At 40.0% G+C, this 22641-nt stretch overlaps 1 protein-coding gene and 1 long non-coding RNA gene across 4 annotated transcripts; both read right to left on the bottom strand.

The window, feature by feature from the left end:
* Positions 1-3266: 3266 nt before the first annotated feature.
* On the bottom strand, positions 3267-8193 carry LOC129347650 (uncharacterized). Of its 3 annotated transcripts, XR_008599848.1 has the most exons (5): positions 8135-8193; positions 7132-7232; positions 6263-6404; positions 5274-5374; positions 3267-3671 (listed from the first exon to the last, which is right to left on the bottom strand). It is a non-coding gene; the product is annotated as an uncharacterized LOC129347650 (long non-coding RNA). The 3 variants fall into 3 exon arrangements; XR_008599847.1 differs by lacking the exon at positions 6263-6404; XR_008599849.1 differs by lacking the exons at positions 5274-5374; positions 6263-6404.
* A 1370-nt stretch (positions 8194-9563) lies between these two features.
* On the bottom strand, positions 9564-21772 carry LOC111588890 (TBC1 domain family member 10B). The gene is made up of 10 exons (XM_023299488.3): positions 21297-21772; positions 19327-20349; positions 18415-18514; positions 18227-18334; positions 17466-17572; positions 16838-16952; positions 14731-14796; positions 14462-14651; positions 13536-13690; positions 9564-13376 (listed from the first exon to the last, which is right to left on the bottom strand). The coding sequence occupies exons 2-10, from the start codon at positions 20328-20330 to the stop codon at positions 12447-12449; spliced, it is 2775 nt and encodes a 924-aa protein (XP_023155256.1). The 5' UTR covers positions 20331-20349; positions 21297-21772; the 3' UTR covers positions 9564-12446.
* Between the last annotated feature and the right edge of the window lie 869 nt (positions 21773-22641).

Here is a 22641-nt window from a genome sequence, read left to right as displayed (position 1 = left end):
AAAATTACAGATAAAATATTTTCGATAATTACACATTCAAAAAATACAATTAAACAAGAAGAATATTAAACATTCAAAAAATACAATTAAACAAGAATATTAAACATTTAAAAAATACTTTTTAATAATAAAACTTTTTAAAAGTTTATTTGTATTAAATTTTTTCCCTTTGATTTAATTGCTTTTTGTTATGTAGTTTATTTCTTTAATCTTCTTTTTCTGTCAAGATTTTAACCCCAACCTTAAAAATGAAATAAACCCTTAAATCACAATGAAAATACTTCTGTTGTCACAATCATGAGTTAGTCAGTTATTCAGTTTATCAATTCAACTTTATTTGTTTAGTACCTTTTACACAGATGACAAAACTAAACAAGCAAAGAGAAAAAAAACATGCTAAAACTATGATTAAAACGCAACAACATTTAAAAAAAATTTAAAAAAAAGACTTAACATGGTAATAAAATATGTTGTGTCCAGGGGATGGAGGGAGTTTATTGAAGTCTTCTTGGGCTCACATGGGAAATCATTTAAAATATAAACTTGATATTCAGTCTAAGGAAACTGCAGAGCGACAGAAGAACCAACAATATCTCCCGTTTCTCCTTTAATGAGTCGACTCTTCTTGTGCTTTCAGACCAAAGAACTACAGACTCTTCACAACCTGCTCAAACTCTTGGTACAGGACCTCACCACACGGGTCAAGAAGGTTTCCATCTCATTTCTACTCTGAAGCTCACCTTCTCCTGCTCAAACTGCTGACAAATGTTTCTGCTGCTCTCAAGTCTGCTCTCCAGAACTTCCTAAAAACTCTCAAAGTCTCTTCTGCTGCAGGTTGCTTTGTAGAACTGTTGCAGAAAACCTCACTAAACCACATGGAGGGGCCTCAAGATAGTCGTCCAAATGAAACCATACAAAAACCAAACTAGCACAACCCAAACGCTAAAGTCTCCTGCAGCCTACCAGAGAAGCTCTGAGAACAGAGAATCAGGACAGGAACTCTTACCTTCTGGACAACCAACGTTGGTTCTCAAACCAGAATACAGAATGTGTCTGACCAAAAACCTCTGAAGACTCACTACAGCCAAGATAAAGACACAACTCAGCTGTACCAAATCCACTAATCACTGCACACATAAGCACCATGTGCTAACTGTGGCTAAAGAACCACATTTACCAAGACAACTATCCAGTACAAAGCCCTAAAACACACCAAGAAACACATTAAAGACGATTTTACTGCTGGAAGCTGCAAGCCAACGCCTGAAGAACAAACTGAAGCAATGGAGCCAAACCCAGTTCAGTGGGGAAGAGAAGCAGAGGAAATGTTTGTCTGCAACCAAATAAAGCAGGAAGATACTGAGTTGCTCAGGTGTTCCTGATAACACCAAGCAGCCACCTGGACAGCCAATAGGAACACAGCTTACTGGAAGTCCAGAGGGCTGGGTGAGTCAAGTAAATTTAGTTTAAAGTTGAAGCAGAAAGTTAACAAAGAAAGTTGAAAACCACCTTCTGATACCTGAAATCTCTGAGTTTTCACACAAAGAACGCCTGAACATGTCAAACTGGTTCCATAATAGAACCATCATTGTAAAAACATCATAGTATGGTGTGTTGCTCAAAAAACAGTACAACCTGGCTGTCTAGGGTCGCCAAGGAGCAACACAAAAACAGGACAAACGCTGGTTTCCAGGGGGTTAGGCGGCTATTTATTTGAAAGAGGAAGTTTACAACAACACAACATGTGAGCATAAAAATCACAAAGTCTGTCTTTAGTTCAGCTGAAAATATTAGTTTTTGTCTTTTTTATTAACCAAACTTTTCAGGAATTAGATGAAGAATAATTAAAGCTCTCATGTAGAAGTCCAACTTATTTTGGATCCTTGTGGAGAGTTTAATCTTAGAGTTTGTACAGCTGTTGAGTTTTTAGAGTCACATGGATTGTTTTGACATTTAATAACCGAGTCCTGAAATAAAATTACAGTTGTGGATTTCTGTCATTTAGTCTGGACTAAACAAATAACAGCAGCATAAATCTCAAATGTCATTATGAGGAGTCTGGATTGAGGTTTCTCACTTGATAATGATCAAAACATGAAATTTAGGTTGGTTTAAAGGAATATTCCACCTTAAATCTTTGAATGTTGACCTAAAAGGTTGGTTTCAGGAAGTATTCCACCGACAAGGTCCTCAAACATCCACCTTAAAGGAACACTCCACCAAAAATCCTTGGACATGCACCTAAAATGTTGGTTTAACAACAGAGTATTCCATCCAAAATCCTCAAAGAGACCTGAGGGGCTGGTTAAAAGGAATATTCCACCTAAAACCTCAAATATAGACCTGAAAGGGTGGTTTAGAAAAAATCCTTCAGTGTAGACCAAAAAAGTTAGTATGGAGGAATATTCCACCTGAAATGTAGACCTGAGAAATGGGTTTGGAAGAATATACCATCCTAAACATCGTTAAATGTAGACTAAAAGACGGTTTGGAAAAAAATGCCACCTAAAATCCTCCAATGTAGACCTAAAAGGTGAGTTTAATGGTATATTCCACCTAAAATTCACTACTGTAGACCTTGGAGGTTGGTCTGATGGTATATTCCACCCAACATCCTTGAACATAAACTTAAAAAGTTCGTTCAAAGGAGTATTTCACCTAAAATCTTTCAATGTAGACCAAAAACTCTTGGTGTAAAGGAGTATTCCACCTTAAATGTAGACCTAAAGGATGGTTTGGAGTAATATTCTACTCTAAAATCTTCCAATGTAGACCTAAAAGGTTGATCTGATGGTATGTTCTACCCAACATCCTGGAACATTTACCTAAAAGGTTGGTTTAATGGTATATTCCCAGAAGAACCCTTGAACATCGGGCTTAATGGTATATTCCACCCCAAATACTTGTACATATACCAAGAAGTCAGTGTAAAGGAAATGTAGACCTAAAAGGATTGTTTAAAGGAATATTTAAACAATTATTTTCATTATTTAATAATCTGTTATCAGTCAGAACCCTGGCAAACTTATTTTCTTCAGTTTTTTTAGTGGAAGTCACAAATAAAGGAGCTCGTGGACCAGCTCGTCCTCGTAGGACTCCTCCTGTAGCCTTGAGGGGACCACAGGAACATTCAGTAGCTGTTGGAGTTCTTCCTGTCAGGCTTGTGGTAGAACGACTCTGAAGTATCTTGTACTTGTCTTATCTGGAACAATCTAACAGCCTAAACTGTTAACAGCGGTGTAAAGAAGCAAACACACAGGCATAGATTAGGACTCAAACTAGATTTATTTTAGAAAACAAATCAACTTAGAGGCATTTGTTCACACATGTGGCTGAATAGGAGGCCGTCCAATCAGATTCGAGGTCTTCACTCTGTAGGTTGGTTGTTCGGTGAGACTCTTGGACCTCCATCAGCTGACGTGGATGTTTGATGGTCTTCTTCTCTAGTGCCAGATGATTCATCCATGAATTCAGCAGCTACAGACTGAAATGAAGCTCATGCTGCCGTTATTGAATTCCTGTTCCAGATCAAATGTTCAGAGCTCACCTTGAATGCAGCCATCTGCTGTCTGATAGTTTTTCTCATTGTAGTCTTCAATAAAGTCTTTTTCCTCATGTCAGGATGTGGTGAGACTCTTTCTCAGTCTCTGCAGACGTCCCTCATTGTGCATCTCCAGAGAAGAATCAGAAAAATTGATCACTGCTTCAGCATCACAAACGCTCTCCAGCACTGAGAGTGTTTTAGGAATTCATTCATTGTGTTGTGAACTTTGAAGGAGCAGAAACTTTACAGCTGCCATAGATCTCCAATTCTGGATGTTTTAGGAAATGAAGTTCATCAAATGAACACTTGATTATTGCTGATAACGCTCATTAAATTACTGAAGAAATCCAGCATAAAAACCTGTAAACTCTCAGGCAGCTTTTGTTAAAGTTTGTCTATAATTCTATCATCATGTTCTGGAACCAGGACTCTGCAGAAGTTCCTTCAAACAGATACTTGTGTGTTTCTATTTAAGGCCTCAGGTTTGAACGTACAGCAGAGGATTAGAAAGGAGTTATTTTAATATTTAAATCAGTCCAGTAAATGTTTGGCGTGAAAATTATTAAAATTTTGATTTAGATAGATTTGTGTTAAATAATATTGTAGAGTCTCACTTAAATATATCCAAATGAGTTCAGTGTATTTACATTTTATAGAATATTTGATTTCTTAATCTCAATACTGTAGGGTCTGACCGTAAATATTATAATAATGATGTCAATTTAAATAATATTTTAGTGCAGAGTCATAAACTTTAATCAGCTAAACTTACATAATAAATATCACTGTACAATCTTAACCTGAACATTCATATTATTGAAGTAAATTTACATAAATCATGATATTCTAGAGTCTTAATTGGAATATTTCTAACATTAATCTTTTTGTATTGTGCTGATAAACAACAATAACCCGACTTTCAGATAATATTTATTGTCTGTGATTGTGAGACTAAATTCCTCCACATTCTGGAACTGGACTGCATTTCCCAAAATGAAACATGGACAGAATTTAACACTCATGTATCCATGGCAATGCTAAAGTTTCTGCTTCTTACCAAAGTTCACAACACAAGTAAAGATTTTAATGTAAAACTTCAGGGATGACTGCTGACCATAAGTATTCTGATCAATACTTCATGATCAATATCAGGACAGATGTTACAACTCCAGCTGTTGCATTAGACTGCAGTTATTCACAGAGAAATTAAAACATCACATTCCTCATAAAAACTAGATGGAACTTTTATTAAATAAAGTGTTGGTGAATAAACAGTGTAAAAAGTGCAAAGCAGCTCCATTAAATCAGGAGATGTGAGACTTCCACAGCATGGATCACCATCTGCTGTGTTGATTCATAGCTGAATGTCAGAATGAACTGAGCTAGAAAAGCTGCTTTGAGCTGCAACATTACGGTCTGACAATCCAACACCATCACAGTTTTCATCTGGTTGTTTTGCTCCAACATGCTGTGAAGTTCAGTTTTTACCTGAATCAATACAGAGATTCTATTTCCAACCAAGACTGGAATAAAAATTAGAATGTTATGAGGTTATTAATGCAACTAAATCCTTTCAGATGGCAGGATTTACTTCTAAGTTCTAATTCAAGTTTCAGTTGGAGCACATTGCATTCACAGAGAAAAACAGCGATACCTTCATAGCAACATTTAATAAACCTAAAGCTTCCCTGTTGGCACATTGGTGGAGTTTGTTACTGAGCATCTGAACCTTAAATCCAGTGAGAGGACCATCTTCAGTCGAGGCCAGTCAGAGAACTTCAAGACCTTCCATCAGCTGGACCAGATGTGGCATCATCTCCCTCTGAACATCTGGATGACAGGAGAAAAGACAGAAATCAAACACAGATCACAGAAATACAATTTATTCACTTTCATCATTTTATAAAAGTAGCATGAACTTTATTAAAACTTGACAACATCAGTAATGAAAGTAAATGTTTTTATCTTGTGTTGAAGCTAAATTTAAAGTCAATTTTAATGACCGTTTATCCTGAGAGGAGTGAGAATGGAGCTTTTCTTTCCTTTTTAGAATATTCCCTCAAAATATTCTGTTTATTATTGGCTTTAGAAGCATTTTTCTTTACTTATTTATTTTTACATACCTCAGACTGATGCAATTTGCTGGTTTGCAGATAATTCCATGTACAATGACAATAAAGATCTTCTATTAGAACATATTTTGCTAAAACAAGAACTGCAAACCTTCTCAACCATCTCTCAGTCTGCAAAATTCCAACTGCGACCAAGAATTATCTGATGTAGTTATTATTATCTTTACTGATCCAGCCCTGGAATTAATAAAAATCTGTATATGGATATGATTTTCTCTGATGGGACCACTAAAACTGCATACAATAAAGTAAATCTCTTCTGCACTGCACACATACTACACTTTTGTATAACTCTGGATGTCAGAGTAAAGGCAGACAGATCCACCGATCAGCCACAACATTCTGACCACTGACAGCTGAAGAGAACAACATCCATCATCTTGTTCTAATGCAACGTTCTGCTGGAAAACCTTGACATTCATGTGGATGTTTGACATGTACCACCACCTGAACACTGCAGGAAAAACAACCCCCTAGTCTCCATGACAACAGCAGTCCTTGATGCAAGCTGCCTCCCTCAGCAGGACAAACTAGAACTGCTACTACAGGAGTGGTCGGAGGAACACGACAGAGCTAAGCTGTTCACCTGGGTTCCACACTCCCCACATCCAGATCTGATTGAGCATCTGTGGGATGGTCCAGGATCAGCCTGGTCTAGGTAGGACCCACCCTGCAACCCACAGGATCCACAGAATCCACAGGACATCCCCAGAGGTTCTGATGAACCACTGGGTCAGAGGAGTTTTAGCAGCATAAAGGGACCAACACAGTATTAGTCAGGTGGTCAGAATGTTCTACTGTTATATTGTCATGCTGATTACATGATCAGTAAATGTTACCATCAATTATAACGTCCACATTGATCAGGAAAAAAAACAACTATCAGTTCATTCAGAAATTGTGGGGTTAAACCTAAAAACACAGACCTCAACAGCAGTTTGTTTCAAAGCAGAACACCAGTCGGTTTTCACTAAAGAAGCTTTCAGAGCAAAAATTAAATGACAGTTTTGTTCTCATTAAGTTCAGAGTCAGCCAAAAAAAATGGATACACACACATCAGGAAAAGAAAAAGTTTTATAAATATTTCATTTGTATAAGTACTTATATACATATAGATACCTCTTTCTAAGTTTGATCAAATCACGATAACTCTGTGTCCTGTTGTACAATGTTTTCCCAACAGATGGCGCTACCCTCATGAATGGAGCATCAACAAGTGACGTCTACAACAGAAATGTCTGGAAGCCAGTGGCCACCACTTTGAGCACCTCTTGTAATTGTAGAGGCCAAAGATAACTTTTATTAATCTCGTGATGTCTGAATAAATTTGGTATTGAAACATTTATGCAAGTTTTTCTTTTCCTAATGTGTGTAAACATTATTTTGGCTGACTCTGTATGAAGGGTTTCTGACAGGTCACCAGGCAACATCTTTTTATAATAATGACAAACATACCTGCATTCTACAGGAGTGATTTTCCTCATGTGCAGGTAAAGATGTGTGAGGAGCTTAGAGATGACAGGAGCAGGAGTCATCCTCACTAATTCAGCTTCCACCTAGAAACAGAAAGACCACAAACACACACACTGATATACTCTCAAACGTTCAATCTCACAACCTCAAAATATCTGTTTAGGAAATGTTGTGTTTCTAAATTCTGCTGAAAGCATTGACAGACATTCTCTTACAAGGTTGTGTAAAAAGCAGCCTGTCCTCTGAGCTACTGAGAAATCTTCCTGAACAAAGTTTCTACGTGTAAATCAGCTCAACAAAAACTAAAGCCTCAGTCAGAGATAACAGGTATCACAAATTATAAACAACTTTCTTTGTTAACTCAGACTTTCTGCTTCAACCTCACAGAAAAAGGGGAGTTTAACTCATCAGGTGACTGAAAATGAACGGCTTGTGCAGTTCTAGATCCAAAAGTAGGATGTTTCAACTCATGTTTTACTACAAATACATGCAATAATAAATAAATACAATGGCTGGCTGTTAGTTTATTCACTATTAATGTCACTTTATATACTGGATTGAACTTGAGCAGTGGAAGAGAGAAGGAATTTAATGAAATTATGGAGATTCAGAGAGGTAATGTTGCGCAATGTTAAGTTAAGCGTTGTTTAATTCAAACCAGCTGAATGTTAAACTTCAGTGCAGCTCAACAGGTTTCAGTTAACCTTAAAGTAAAATAACTTTTTTAAAAGCTAAAATACACAGCAGAGAAATACAGGTTGAGAAGGTCATTCTAATAACGAGGACAGCTGTGGCAGCAACTAACACAGGTGTTCAGCGGTAAGTTAGCCACCTGTGTTAATTAGCCCGCTAGCTAAATTAGCCGCTTAGCTAGCTAACGCGTCCGGATCAACTGCTCAAACACGACAAAAAACAACTCTTCACAAGTCGAAGACTTAACGTACAACAAAACAACGCTGCTGGTTAGAAGTATTTATCTTCTTACCGTGTTTTACTCCAAAAACAAGATCAACAGCAGTCAGAGGTGCTACCAGACGTGCTGACCATAGATACATAGAATACTAGATACGCTAACGCCCTGTCTTCTATATTGTCTATGGTCTGGCCAATCACTGCTCTCTGGTTCCGCCCTCTGAGAATCTTGTTGTCGTTTGGCTCCGCACTTGCTGATGACCACTTCCGGTCTCAGAAAATGAAAAACGGACCTATTTTCGTTTCTGTCTCTTACTGATTTTATTTTTTTGTTATTCTAAATATAAAATGAAAATTTAAACATTTTTAAAATTTCGTATATCCCTTTTTGATCGTGAAAAAGAAAAACGCCTTGTATTTCAATTTTAATTTTTGTATTTTAAAACGAAAATCAAATAACCCCTCGTTTTTTTGTTTTTCAACACCCGTTTCAGAACGGAAAATCCAATTGCCAGATAAATACACGGACCCTCAGCCTATAAGTTACTGTCGAAAGATGGTTCAGTTGGGTTAATACAAAGATGTCTATTTTTTATTTTTTTTTAACATTGCCAGTGTTTCCTGATCCATCAATTAAGAAGAAGAACAAGAAGAATGTTCTATATACCTGAAGTGTTGCATTAATTTTCTTAGGTGCTTCATAGTGCATCAGGTAAACTTTTTTTCCAGAATTTCATTCAACGTGCTATTTTGATATTGCCAGAAGGTACAGAAAGTACATGTACAAAAACATAAACTAAAAAGTAGAATGCTTTGACTATTTAGATAGTTGTATTTTGGGGTCTACCTCTGAAATTTCACCTTACAGTGATGGTGATTGCATTTCAGCTTGTGGTTTGGTATTAAAAAAAATATTAAAAATAAAACAAACATGCAGGCAATTCAGCTGCAACACATTTTTCCAAAACCAGTCTCTGTTAATCTGGACAATCCACATCCCAAGAACATAATGTGTACAGTTTCAAGTATTTCATACTGAAGAAATAGTTGCTATTTCTACTGCTGTATGACCTGTGAGCCCTGACCTCATTGCACCCCCACTCTTCATAAATCCCAATTTAATGTCTTATACCTTTAAATATAGACCCAAATTCATATTTCCAGACATATGATAAGCAATCTTATGATCAAGTCACATTAGCTGACCATTGACTCTCTCTCTCTCTCTCTCTCTCTCTCTCTCTCTCTCTCTCTCTCTCTCTCTCTCTCTCTCTCTCTCTCTCTCTCTCTCTCTCTCTCTCTCTCTCTCTCTCTCTCTCTCTCTCTCTCTCTCTCTCTCTCTCTCTCTCTCTCTCTCTCTCTCTCTCTCTCTCTCTCTCTCTCTCTCTCTCTCTCTCTCTCTCTCTCTCTGCAAGAGGCAGAAACACATGATCTCAAGATTGACTTTTTCCATTTTTTTTACACTCCCCCGTTATTAGCATAGACAAAAACACACCAACATGACCATTTCATATATTATGGTTTATTACTCATCACAAATGTCATCGTCATCATTAATTATAAATACATCAGTTGTAGATCTGAAGGAATGAATTCAATTAGCTATGATTTTATTTCACTTTCGCCAGAGAGAGAGAGTGACATGTAAACTTAAAGACACAAAAGACATAACGGCATTGGGGAGAAAGAACTGAAACACTTATCTTTTAAATATTTGCATCAGTGGAGTCATTCCCAGTCAAATGTAATTGAGAACGACGACTTCAGGATAAATACAGAAATGCACAAAGGACCTGATAGAAATGGATTTTCCTAATTCGTGTTGAATCTACAGCTAGTGTCCGATTCATTTGATCATCACAACATCTCCAGCCATCTGAATAAAGAGAAATGACATTATCATCGAGACATGAGCTGCGAGGACGTATTGCTCGTAAGATATCATAGTCCACGGGCATGAAAGTGTGCGAGGAAAAACACTTGCTGAAGCACAGAATTCAGTTTTCCACAGCACCGCTCGGATCGGCGGTGAAATCAGCGCTACTGTCACCACACACACCCACAGTCATGATGGAGGAAGGTTTGCATAGATGTGTTCAGGTTGTCCACACTAACACTACACTAATCTGTGCCTATAATGCACCGGCGTCAAAACAGAGAAGGGACAGGGTGTGTGTGTGATATTTATATATTCAAATGACCTGAAATAAGTGAAAAAACTATGAATATGGAGGACATGTTGGCTACAATTACACGAAAGTCCCTCTAATCATTATCTACGAAACAGCACAGTTAAAGAGCATCAATGTTTTTTTTTGCCATCAAATGGTTTTCACTAACTACCTGGCACTATTCATTGTATACTGATGGGGTTCAGTGCCATTTAATGTATGCATAAATATGTTACAGTACAGAATAGAGTGTAAATAGGTTAGGGAGTTAGTCCATAAGTCATTATGAATGTTACAACACAACTTGGTGAGACTGACATACTTAAGATCTTCAATTAAAGAACTATTCAAAGCTCATAAATCACCTTTTAGTATATTTTACAGTACGAAGACTTTCCACTCCCAAATATTCTGTCTCAAGTTTGTTCTCTCGGAGGCCCATTTCTTTCACTCAAGTCTGTTTAATACTGCACTTCAGTAAACTGGAGACTCGTGAACCTAAGCTGACCAAACCTACAATGACGGTAAACCATAGCAAAGACATGCATTGAGTTTTGTTGTGTAAAAGCAGAGGACTTAACGTGCAAAGAAAAAAAAGGACGACTAAAACAATTTAAATGATCCCCATGCAACTACACTGCGTAGTCAGCCATCATTCCAGTCAACCAGGTGTCTCTTACTCACATAGAAAAATAGTCAGATCCAAAATAATAATAATAATAATAATTCATAATATACTATATTTGATTAAATTAACCACTTTGTACATAAATACATCAGAGCCCAAAGTTTAGAGGTTAATGCTACATTGGCACACCCGGCACCTCCAGTCAAGTGGCTTCCTATAGGTCCTCAAAGCAGAGATTTCAAACTGTGAAACCGGCCTGTAGAGACTCGTTTTTCTACTTCACCACACTAGCGGAGTGGTCAACTTCAGTGGTGCTTTGTGACAAAATCACAAGTGCAAAAACATCCTTCATTCTCTTAAGATACTTCAAATCACATTCTAATGGGTTAAGGACCTTAAGTTCTTACCCACACTGAAATTTGGCTGAATAAAATGCATACACAATTTTGTTCAATGAAATCAAAATAATACTAATTTTAACAGAAGGACATTTGGTCTGCAGGACTTGTGCACAGATACTCCTTACATATTTTCGCACAAGCAGTTTATAATCATAATGTTATGCCTTCTTTCTGCAAAAATCAACTTCAGACAACAAATTGAAATCAAAGCCGAAATTAAAAACAATACATGCTCCCCCTGTGTTCTTTTCTCTGATAAAAATACACATACATGAACAATTTTTTTAAAAAAACCTGTCACCACTTCACGGTGTCGGTGTCTGGTTGTCCTTCAAATTTTCTCCCTATTTTTGTCTGCTTTTACCATTAGATTTATTCCAGAAACAGAATAAACTAAAGGTTTGTGACTAACCACAGATGGTTTGACATGAGAGAAAACAAAAGCAGGCAGCGGGAGACTAAAAACAGGGAGGCCACACATAGAACATTAACACATTTCACTATACTACTAAGGCACACACTCACTCACAACATTTAACAAGACAATAAATACATCCTCATCAACATTGCTAGCATTTCTGTCTTCAGTGCCTGCGCTTGAGATGACTTCAAAGGGTTTTTGTTTTGTTTTCCCCCTCCCCAACATCCAGATAACCTGGCCACATATGAGAACTGATGGAGAACAGGGAGTGCTAACAGGATCCTATGTACTGTAGGTAGACTTTGTATTTACAAACTCTATGGCACCCGAACCTTTTCTGCAAACGTTTGATTCAACGCTGCCTTGAGCCGATGCTTCTCCAACCACTGCTGTCAATCTGATTTAAAAAAAAAAAAAAAAAAATTTAAAAAACTAAAACAGATAATGACTGTCATCTTCTGAAAACAGATTCACAGTCCGTGCTCCAGTTAACAAAGGAAATGTGTCCTATCTCAATAAAACTCAGTGAAAAAGAAAGCAGTGAGCAGGAGGCAAAAAGCCCCTCGAGGTGCTTTAAAACCATGATCCAGTTTTCTCCATCATAGTCCTCGGACTACATTAGGTCTTCGAAATGATGCATTGCTCAGGAAGCCATCCCGTTTTTTATATTAATTACTCTTTCTGTTTCTGGGGTCTTTTGTGCCCCTGACCTCTTTTTTTGTTCAGCCTCCCTTTTCATGATCCTGGAATGACAGGGTGGAAAACTAGGCCGAATCTTTCGCTGCTGTGGCTCCATTTTTGTCCTCAGCCTCTCCTCCCCCTTTGTCCTTTTTCTTCCCCCCTTTCTTCTTCTCTTTTTCTAGCCTCTCTTTCTCTTTCCTGAGCCTCTCTTTCTCAGCCTTTTCCTTCTCCTTCTTTTCCTTCATTTTTTTCTTCTCATCCTCCTTTTCCTTCTTCTTGTCTTCTTTGCTTTTCTTCTTCTTCTTGCCTTCTTCTTCTCCTGTTGTGGCGTCGGCTGACGGCGCCGCTTCTTTTTTTGAATCTGGACATGGGGGCAGAGGGGCGTTGTTCGCAGTAGGAGAGGGGATAGTGGGAGTAATTTTCTCTGAGACGATCTTTGGGGAGGGGGCCAGAGTATTGGGTGGTGGAGGTGTGCTTTGCGTGGGGGCCGAGGCAGCAGGCTGGCCCTGTGCTGAGGTTCCCTCTGGGGCTTGAGGAGGCTCGCTGGATGAGCCAGTCGAACTCGCGACTAGAGGGCTCTGAATGTGGGGTGCTGGTGCCTTCTGACCTGCCCCTGGAGGAATAGGTGGTTTATGGGCGGGGCCTCGGCTCGGGCTTGATGTCACTGCAGGTGGCGAATGAGGCGGCAGACCCTCTATTCCTGACGGCCCAGAGAAGGAGCCCTTCTTGTGTTGGGAGTGGAAAGGAGCTTTAGACTTGCGGAAGCCAGGGAGCGACAGGAGGCTGGAAGAGGCCCTGAGGGGTCCTGGTGGTGGGACTGGGCTTCCTAGGAAGGAGAAGCTGCCACCGGAGCTGATGGCGGAAGCGCGGCGTTTGTACTCGTAGATGGCTCTTGTACCGTGGAGGCGGCGGCCCGGCTGGTGTGTCAGCTCCCCTCTGGACTCTCTCCACTTTCTCACCTGGATGCTGCACTCCCTCTCTATGAGCGCCTCCGTCACCGGGAGGGTGATGATCTGGACGACATCAGACAAGGACGAGACAGACAGAGGAAGTGAAGAACACTAGACCAGGCACTACATGACAAACTGACTCAGAACTCGTGTCTGAGTAAAAATAGTAGCAAGTTTTGTTTATGTACGTGGTCTGTAAAGCCCAGAGACAGAAAGACTCACCTCCTGTACCAGTATGTCCTCTCTGATGGTGTCGGGTGAGATGTTTCTTAGACGCTCCATGGTCTCATACATGCCCTGTAGTTCCCGAAGTTTATCCACAGAGCCAAGCATCTGCTTCAGCAGCACCAAGCCCACACGAAACACTATCTTTACTCCTACAACCAGATTTTTAGGTTAGGGTTGTGTCAAACTACACAGAAAAAAAAAGAAATAAAACACTGAAGCAGTCAAAGTTCTGTTCTAAAAAGAGTTTACATTTATATTGGATCAAATGTAGAGCGTTGAAAATAATTATGAGACCACCTGCTGTTTTCTTTACAGTCCAGACAATAGGAATTTGATCACAGTGGTTATATAATAACAGCATCTTCTAAAAGACATGAAAAAAGCCTCATAATAATTTAATAGAGGCAATGAATTATGTGTAAAAATATGAAGCATTGAAAATTTGTTTCAAATGTAAATGTAAAGGTTTTTATATTTACACTAGTTGGCTGAAAATCTTTTGAGTCACTTTATAATGTGACTTCTGAGATGCAAAGTCAACAGATGATGCAAACTAGATTATAACTCAACAACAAAAACAACAAAGAAGAGAACTGCGAGAAGATGAAAAGTCAGACATCTTGATGTTCAAAGAATTTTGGTGCTTAACAAAGAGGAATATAGCAGGACAGCCAGCGTTAGCCAGCTTAGGATTAGCAAAGCAGCATCCACTACAACCTTAAGAAGAAAAGACAATATGGTTCCACCAAAAATCCATAAAGGAAGAGGCAGAAAACAGTATTCGCAATTGTCTAATAGGTGGTCTAATAATTATTCCCAAAGCTGGATATAGTTTATCACTAGCTACAGGTACGTGCAGGTAATTTAAAAAAAAAAAAGACAAGTGTTGATGCTGGTAACCATGCAGATTTGAATAATACCTTCACAGAAGAACATGTCCCAAACACGCAGGACACAGGACCATGGTAAGGTGCGTGAGAAAATACACATGAACCACTCTGTCATGTAGAGAATCGGGTCGATCTTGAACTTCTTAAGATGACGGTACGCCATTGGGCATGTACGCCGCAACAGCGAGAAGAAGATCTCACCATCCAGTTGAATTGCTTCCTACAAAACAGAAATGACTTGTTGTTGAAGCTGAGAACACTGACAGGTGGGTTGATAGAGTGCTGGATAATTCACTCACCAGCCCAGCACTGTAGTAACCAGGAAGATACTTCTCACAGATCTGGACGAGGCACCAAAAGGCTTGCTGTGAAACAGAAATATGTGTCAGCGGTTCAGGTAGGTTTAAAAAAAAATGCAGACGAGGTTTGAAAGTTAACATAAAGTATCAGGCTGGAACACAGTCGCATTAACTCTCTCAGCTGCAAAACCCAACAACAGCTTTGAAAAGCATCATAGCTCTACAAAAAAAAAAACACCCAAATATACAGAATACATCAGAGACAGAAACTGTAAAAGCAAACAGTCATTGGATTTCCACTATCCCAGTGATCTACTGATAATGTATGACATTCAGTTTTGTCTGGAAAATTAAACAAATCTAAGCTTGAAATCGGGATATTTTATGCTGATCTGTATATGTAAAATTACACTAACCGGATTCTATAAAATGAAAAAACTAAAAATCTGTTCTCCTCTGTGCAGCTGTGAAGCCATTAGTGACTCAGTTGCAACCAACAGTCACATAATGATAAATAAGGCACTTTACACTTGAACTGGGTGTAACAGCAGATAGGAAACAAATTTTATGATTCATGATATTTTAACTTTGTCACCACTGCAGTATGAAGTTTTACTTTAGCTTCATGATATTTTCTGTACAAGCTGAGCATTGCACATATTCCTGACATTTGATATGCTGGTGTAGCAGAGTAATTTTTGCCTTGCAGTGCTCTGGCCATTTCCTGCTGTCACACTGTATTATCCCATCTCATCTGATATGCCAGTTGGACACACTTTTGATGCCCCATGTCTGAGCAAAATCACGTGGAATGCCAGGTCACTTCTGGTTTGGGGAGGGGTCAGCAGATTGTTTTATTAGGGAAGGGTTGGCCAGTAGCCCCCAGTAATTATGAATGCACTGTTGACCTGTCAGTAGTAAACCCACCACTGGCCAATGCACATTTTCTGTCCTTTTGTACTATTCTTCTATGGGAGAGGAACAGACAGCTTGTTACATGGTGAATTTTTTTTTATCATTTGTTGTTAGATCGCAGTGCATCATAACATCCTCTTTATAAGAAAACAACACAAATGTCCACCAATTATTGCAGCATCAAAAGGCGCAGCACTTAACTTTGGGGGCACCTAAATTATGAGTCGTGCATCTAAATGGAAAAGCTGATGGCAAAAGTGCAACCGATGTAAAAAGTTAATCTGTAGCGCTGGTGATTTTATGAGAAACCATTGTTTGAAAAATAACTGTATATATGTCCTCCTATTACCACTGTTAAGCAGAAACTTGCTGCATTTTAAACTGTGACAACACTTTCAGTTGCTACAGTTTACTACCTGCCTGAGACACCAGAAAATAACCATTACGTCATAAAGGTTTAACATTCACACCGGCATACAATATGCATGTGCTTATTTCTGGAAGTGAAGTACAGTGAATTCAGGTTTCAAACTTTCAGAATACAGATTAGGCAGGTCTGGTGTGGTCTCTCTCACATAAAGAGGCCAGACCAGGCCGTTTCCAAGCAATGACAAGGGTGAGGTCATGGTTGATTCTTTGTATATATTCAGTCAGTTGGTTTAAAATTAGGTCAGTGAGCGTTCAGTCTGCTTTATGTTGCTTTTTTTTAATTTAGAAAATAACCCCAACGAAATAAGAGCCAAAAAAAGCCTTGGTTTTGTTTTGCCTTCTCACTCTGCCCACTCTCTTCTGTTTTGTACTCTCTCTTGATCATGTGTCACATGGGGAGGGATAAACAGAAATAGAGACCAAGTGTGCAAACACGAAAAACAGAAGCTTGTAAAGTGCGACTCGGTGGCATTAACTCATGTTCCTGTGTGCCCATTGGTGTGACAGCAAGTTTCTTTTAGCTCATGTTATATCATACACTGGGTATTATAAAGTTTTGTGTGATGTGGCAATTAGGGTCAAGTAAAGCATAACATATTTCTATTCATTCTGGTCCACTGCTCGCAACAGAATTTCAACACAGCTCAGTATTGGGCCATTTATTTACCAAGCTTTGTAATCTCACTTCTCAGTAATCATTAAAGAACTGGCAGTTTTCTTTGCCCCTCCTGAGATCCTTCCACCCACTGGTTCCACCTCTCACCTCAGCAGGCATATGCATGAGCAGCACTGCAGCCACCGGAGCCTGGGCCTGGCAGTAGCCCTCGTCAGGTCGGTAGATGGTGTAGGCCTTCAGGATTCGGTACAGATCCTGTTGCCTGTAGAGACACGTGTGAAAATTATCCAATGGCCAACCAAGCAGAATTTGGGTGCAAAACCTTCCTGTCTGTGCACTAATCCAGACAAAAGCCTTTGAAATATTTCATTCAGGTTGTAAGTGAAGATCAATTATTTTTATGTTTTACTCGTTCTATCTTTTATGCTCTATTAGTATCAGTCAGTGTTTGATATTGTTGATTTTAGGATTATGAACAGTTCTTCTATTGTTTATGTATTTACTTTCCTCTAATTTAAACTGTTCATGTTTATATCCTAAAATCTGTTACTTTACCAGAAAAACTTCCCCACCAGAATCATGTTTACTAACAAATATATGCACAAATAATGCAGTTGCCAGGCTATTACAAATTATATCTTGACCTGAGAAAGATGTGTTCAGTAATCAGAGAGCAGGTATTACTGTTTCGTCAAGCATGTCATTGTACTCTGGTATAAAAAGCTGTCCGTGTGTGTGTGTGTGTGTGTGTGTGTGTGTGTGTGCATGATTTTACCCATGGCCACCACGAGCGGCAAACATTTCATGAAAGGGGAACTGCCTGTGTAGATCCTTCTCTATAATGTCCAACCATTTAGCCTCTCCCTGCTCTCTCTCCAGCTCCTGCAGTGAGCAAATTAGACAAGCTTTAGATAAATTCTAATTAATTTGTGGAATCAATTATTAATTCATTTAAATTAGACATTCAAGTGGGTTAGACCGCCAAATTGTGCATGGAACGACATTGGAGACACTAAACAATTAATTAAAAGTAAAAAAGCTGGAAGATACATTCTTTCTCTGATAACAAGAACAATAGTAAGCAAACTGCTGGGCCCCAAACCCAGCCAATGCCAGACCCTCCAGTGTGAGGTAGGGCCCTGACAGGGAGGATTACTGGTCCCGATAAGAGGCTTAAAACTCACTAGGTCTGCGCTTGTGCCCCTTTAGCACCTCTGGAGCTCAAATTGCTCTGCTCAGCCACAACTTCCCTTTACAGTGGTCCCCACTTTGAACCAGTTGCTCAATCTAAATATCGTAGCTTCTTCACTGTCCGTGAATGTTCTCAAACCAACCACAGCTTTATAAATAGAAAGAGAGAGAAGTTCAAGAACTAAGAGAGCCCATTTGAAGGATAAAAGAAGTTCAAGTTAAGTTGTATTTTTCTGCTTCTTACATGGAGTAAAATTCAAGACTGTGAGAATCAAAACAGAAGGGATGTTTGCTGTTTGAGGTTTGGTGACGTCTCTGTCGTAAACTACATGCTAACAGTGATACCTCAAATTTCCCAGGGTTGGCGTTAAGAAGCTCTTGACTGTTGGACAGCAGCTGCCAGGCTTTGGCTCTGAGAGAAGATGGAACCCCCTTTCTACAGCGCAGCTTTACCTGTAATGCACAGACACATGTGATATAAACTATGGCAAAGTGTTAAGTATCACAAATTCAAGAACATATCCAAACACTACCTTCTGGAAGCGATGTTTGATCCATTTATCCCAGTTGCTGAACATATCAAGCCATTTCATCTCCCTCTGTCTGGCAACTTCAACTCGGACTTCCTTTTCACTGCAAGATTGAGTAATATAAAATGACTCCATCGCTGACAGAACTGGGAAGTTCTTTTCTTCCTTTCCTACTCCAGAATATTGCACAAATTTGTAACTCAAATCTAATGACACAAATGAATTACCTCAATCTCACTCTTACAGTCATTAGCACCACATTACGCTGAATTGCTCAGTTAAAGAAAATCCCTAACAAGGACCCGAATGCGCTGCCACCACTGATAGCAAATCAATACTATTTTAATTATTCAACAGTGGAAGGGCAATTAGCTTGTCGGAAAAGTAGAAGCAAATCTGACAAAAAAAAGAGAAGAAGAGAGCAGATGGGTATGAGGGGCGATACCACAGATACACAAAGTCAGTACATATTGAGTCACAAAAGTGCTCTCAGCATTATCTGAGTCAGACGAAGGGGAGATAAAGGACAGAGAGATATGTTTAGAGCAGCAGAGAAGAAGAGGAAGGCAGGAAAGAGAGGTTGAGCCCAAGAAGAGAGGAAGATCACTTTGGGTTTGACAGAACAAAGTGGCCAATTAAAAGATAGTAGAGCAGGATTCACATTTATCGCTGTAATGTAATTCTGGGACCACAATCTAATGGTGTCTCATATTGCTAATAGTGAACTGTATGCATGGAAACTTAATGTGAAAAAAAGAGATGTGTCTTCTTTCCTTCCTTTGTACAGCCACACTGAAGGTTTCAGACCGTTTTAAAGTTGCTGGTCGACATAATAAAAATTAAACAGTGAACATGATCAATATGTTCTAGAATAGTTGGGAGTGTGAGTGTTTGAATAATTGTCCTTGTCCTTACCCGCTTTCACTGTACTGATTCCCACCTAGGAAGCCATATTTATCAGTGCGTCTGACGGTCAGGCCATTGATCTCCGAGTCTGATCCCACAGAGCTCCCATCCTCTCCCAGTCCAGACAGAGACTCCAACGTTCCTGACATCAGGCTAGCCGACTCAAGATAGCTGAGGGTGTCGGGGGCCGGCCGGGGGTTGGGGTTGGGAAGGGGAAGGGCAGAGGCTGGCTCGTGAATGAGTGGGACAGTAGGGCTAGGGTGTTCGGCTCTGGTGGGGGTAGCAGGCAGTTCACCCTTCCTGGCTTGGCAGGGAGTGTCAGGCTTTGGGGACAGAGGAGGAGGGGGCTCACTTTGAGCGTTTTGTGCTTGTTGGAGCAGCTGAGGTTTCTCCTCTTCAGCTGCTGATGATGCTGAAGGAGCAGGTGCAGGACTAGAACCTGTAGTTGTTTGGGGTTGGCTTGCTGTAAGCTGACCATCATCCACGGCAGGATTTGGGTTATAGGTGACATGCACACTGGGGTACAGATTAGGACCAGGATTTAGATCAGGAGAGGGAGATGCCTGTGACATTTCACTTGGAGCTGATGGCTCACTAGCCAGTGCTGGGGTCTCTGTTTCATTATTCACGAGCTCCACAGCAGTTGGTACACTGGTCATTGTCTCCTGCTTAACAATGTGAGCTGCAGTCTCTGTGTCATTCCCTGCTGTTTGCTCAGCTTGTGGAGCATCTTCATGTACCGATGATGGAAGAGGGGTCTCAGCTGTGAGGTTGGGAGGACTCGAGGGTGGGTGGGAAGTCAAGGGTGAACCTCCTGACAGTGCTGCAAGAGTGTTTCCAGTCAAAGCTTTGTCACTGTAAAGGGAAGACTTGGGTACAGGTAACTCCCTGGCAGACTCTGGAGCAGGGTTGCTAGGAGCAGCAAGTGCTGATGAAGATGGTGGGACGGATGGAGCTGCATGAGGATCACCTAAAGCAGGTGGTGACGGTGATAAGGTGGATACTTCAGCCATGGTTCCACTCTGATCTCTCCTTTACAAACAAAAATAACATGAAGGTCATTTGTCTTTTGCCAAAGAGCAGCTTTCCATTCAGTCATTACTGTAGTAACAAAAAAAACTACACCTTTTTAAACAATACCTTCAGACCATAAACAATCAGCTACAAGAACACTCCCAGATATTTTAAAGGTCAACACTTTTCATAAAATATAAAACCTCTTGCCATTTTTAGGGAGCATGAGCACAGAGTTCCTCTTCTTAAAATAGGATCAGTGAATTGGATAGAAGAAGCAGCTAAATAAGTGAACTATACTTTGAAATCATGGAAACTTCTGGGAGACATTGTGAAGAAGTACACGCCTCCCCGTGCAGATCTTATAGACTTGTTTTTATTGTAACGTCAGGTGTGGTATTTTGAAGTATTGATTCTGCAGGTAACATTAAACTATTGAAAGCATTAGATGCCGCAAGCTATATTTAGTCTTTTGTTACAGTAAAATGACTATAATATTAATGCGTAATTCAGGAACTTTTTAGTCGAAATCACACTAAAGTTCTCAGGAAACATCACACTAAAAATCAGTAAGGTTGCAATGACAGCGATCTTCCGTTTTAGCATATTTTTACTTAATCTGTAGACAAGCCAGAGAGCCAAAACAGCCATCAAAGCGCCCGGACAGCCACGGGGATCCCGTACTTTGCTGATGAGGCAGGTTTAATCTGTAGTGGTAGTTCCAGGCGGCTATCGGTTACATGCTAACAGCTAACAACACCAGTCACTTTGTTGTCATATCCTCTCAAGAGGCCTCGCTCGAAGCGACTCAACTTCCCGATTCGGTGCACAGGGGCAACGGTTTACTAATAGCTAATAGTCAACACCCTCCCTGTGCCTGCCAGGCCCCGGCCGAGCAGGGTCCACGGCCTTGTCCACCCCGCTGCCCCGGTTAACTACAACTTCAACTCCGCTGATCAACTCACCCACGACCGGCGTGTCACTGCGATCCGTCCGCCTGGATAGCCAGGGGGTTCCTGTCGGCACGTCCCCCCGCCACAGCTCCGGTTCCGCAACCTCCTCCGATGAATACAAAACACGTAAAAAGCGACGCCGGGACAGGAACCGCTGAACGGGGAGAGCCGATGGAAGAGTGAACGTCCTGCAATCGGTCAGCTAGCTGGCTAAGTTAGCAGCTAGCTAAGTTAGCTTATTTTAGCCTAATGTAACTATTAGCATTAGCGTTGAGGGTGTTCTGTTTCTGTTAGCTTCGCTAGCAGGCTGAATGTCCCGGTTACCTCGGTTAAACATGCGGACCAGCTGTAACCATTATCTCCGAATTCAAGTCACCTTCTAAGTATTAGTTTTCATTCTGAAAAACAAGGACTTTCTGTGATTAATTTATCCAAGCACAGCGGCAGGGTGCATCCTATACGGACAGCCTGCATTTCCTACTGACAGCTACGTGCGTGTTCACGTCAATGTCGTCGGGCACGCACACGTACAGGAGCCTCCCTTTCACAGCAGGAATGTGCTATTTATACTACTCTTATATACTTAGACATTTTTCCCATTTGGCCCAAACCATTTTTGACTGGATTTTGCATCACTCACACATTTATTATTATGCCTTCTGTGATTAAAATAATAATATGTGAGGAACTCTTCGTGTGCTTTTTGAAGAAGTTACACATGAATAACTTACTTTAAAATTAGAATAAAACACTACAAAAGATTTCCCAAATCAATGCAATGGATTAGAAGGTGAATCAATCAAATCTCTTGATAAAATATCCACCAACCTGGTTTTTCAATTTGTTGGTGTTTTCTGTTTTACCAGTAGATGGTGCCATAGCCTTTATTTACAAAACTTTTACAGGCCTCGGATACAAGGTTGTGGTGAAAAAATACCAGCTAAACACTTAGTAGGAATCAAACTGAAGAGTGTGTTCTGCCATATTATATTGTGGCATCAGACCACATCATCTTAAGTCAAACGTGTTTATAAAGCACACTTAAAAACAAGAGCTGAACTAAATAATCTACTATTATAGTAGTAACCAGTAAGATCCAATAAAACACTGACTAAAAAGCAAAACTGAAAAACACAATAAATGCCTAAAAAATAAAAGATACAGCACAGGAACGGAGAAAGTCAGGGTGTTACTACTTGGATCACTAAAGAGAAAAGGTGGGTCTTCAACAGTGACTCAACAGTTTCTAAAGTCTGAGCAGCTTTTACATCGTAAGAAAAACAGTTTCTGAGATTAGGAGGAGCAGCTGCAAAAGCTCGATCCAGGAGGATCTGGTTGGTTGGTGCTCTAACCGGGG

Source organism: Amphiprion ocellaris, chromosome 19 (assembly GCF_022539595.1).
Source record: "Amphiprion ocellaris isolate individual 3 ecotype Okinawa chromosome 19, ASM2253959v1, whole genome shotgun sequence".
Lineage (NCBI taxonomy): Eukaryota > Metazoa > Chordata > Actinopteri > Pomacentridae > Amphiprion > Amphiprion ocellaris.
Note: the sequence above shows the minus strand (reverse complement) of the source record. Positions and strands in the feature narration are given on the sequence as shown.

Excerpts from the sequence above, each read along its gene's own strand:
- LOC111588890 (XM_023299488.3), bottom strand. The coding sequence starts at position 20,330 with ATGGCTGAAGTATCCACCTTATCACCGTCACCACCTGCTTTAGGTGAT. Across the intron at positions 14,797-16,837 it reads TCATGCATATGCCTGCTGAG|CAAGCCTTTTGGTGCCTCGT; the intron begins GTGAGAGGTGGA and ends TCTGTTTCACAG. Across the intron at positions 14,652-14,730 it reads GTTACTACAGTGCTGGGCTG|GAAGCAATTCAACTGGATGG; the intron begins GTGAGTGAATTA and ends TCTGTTTTGTAG.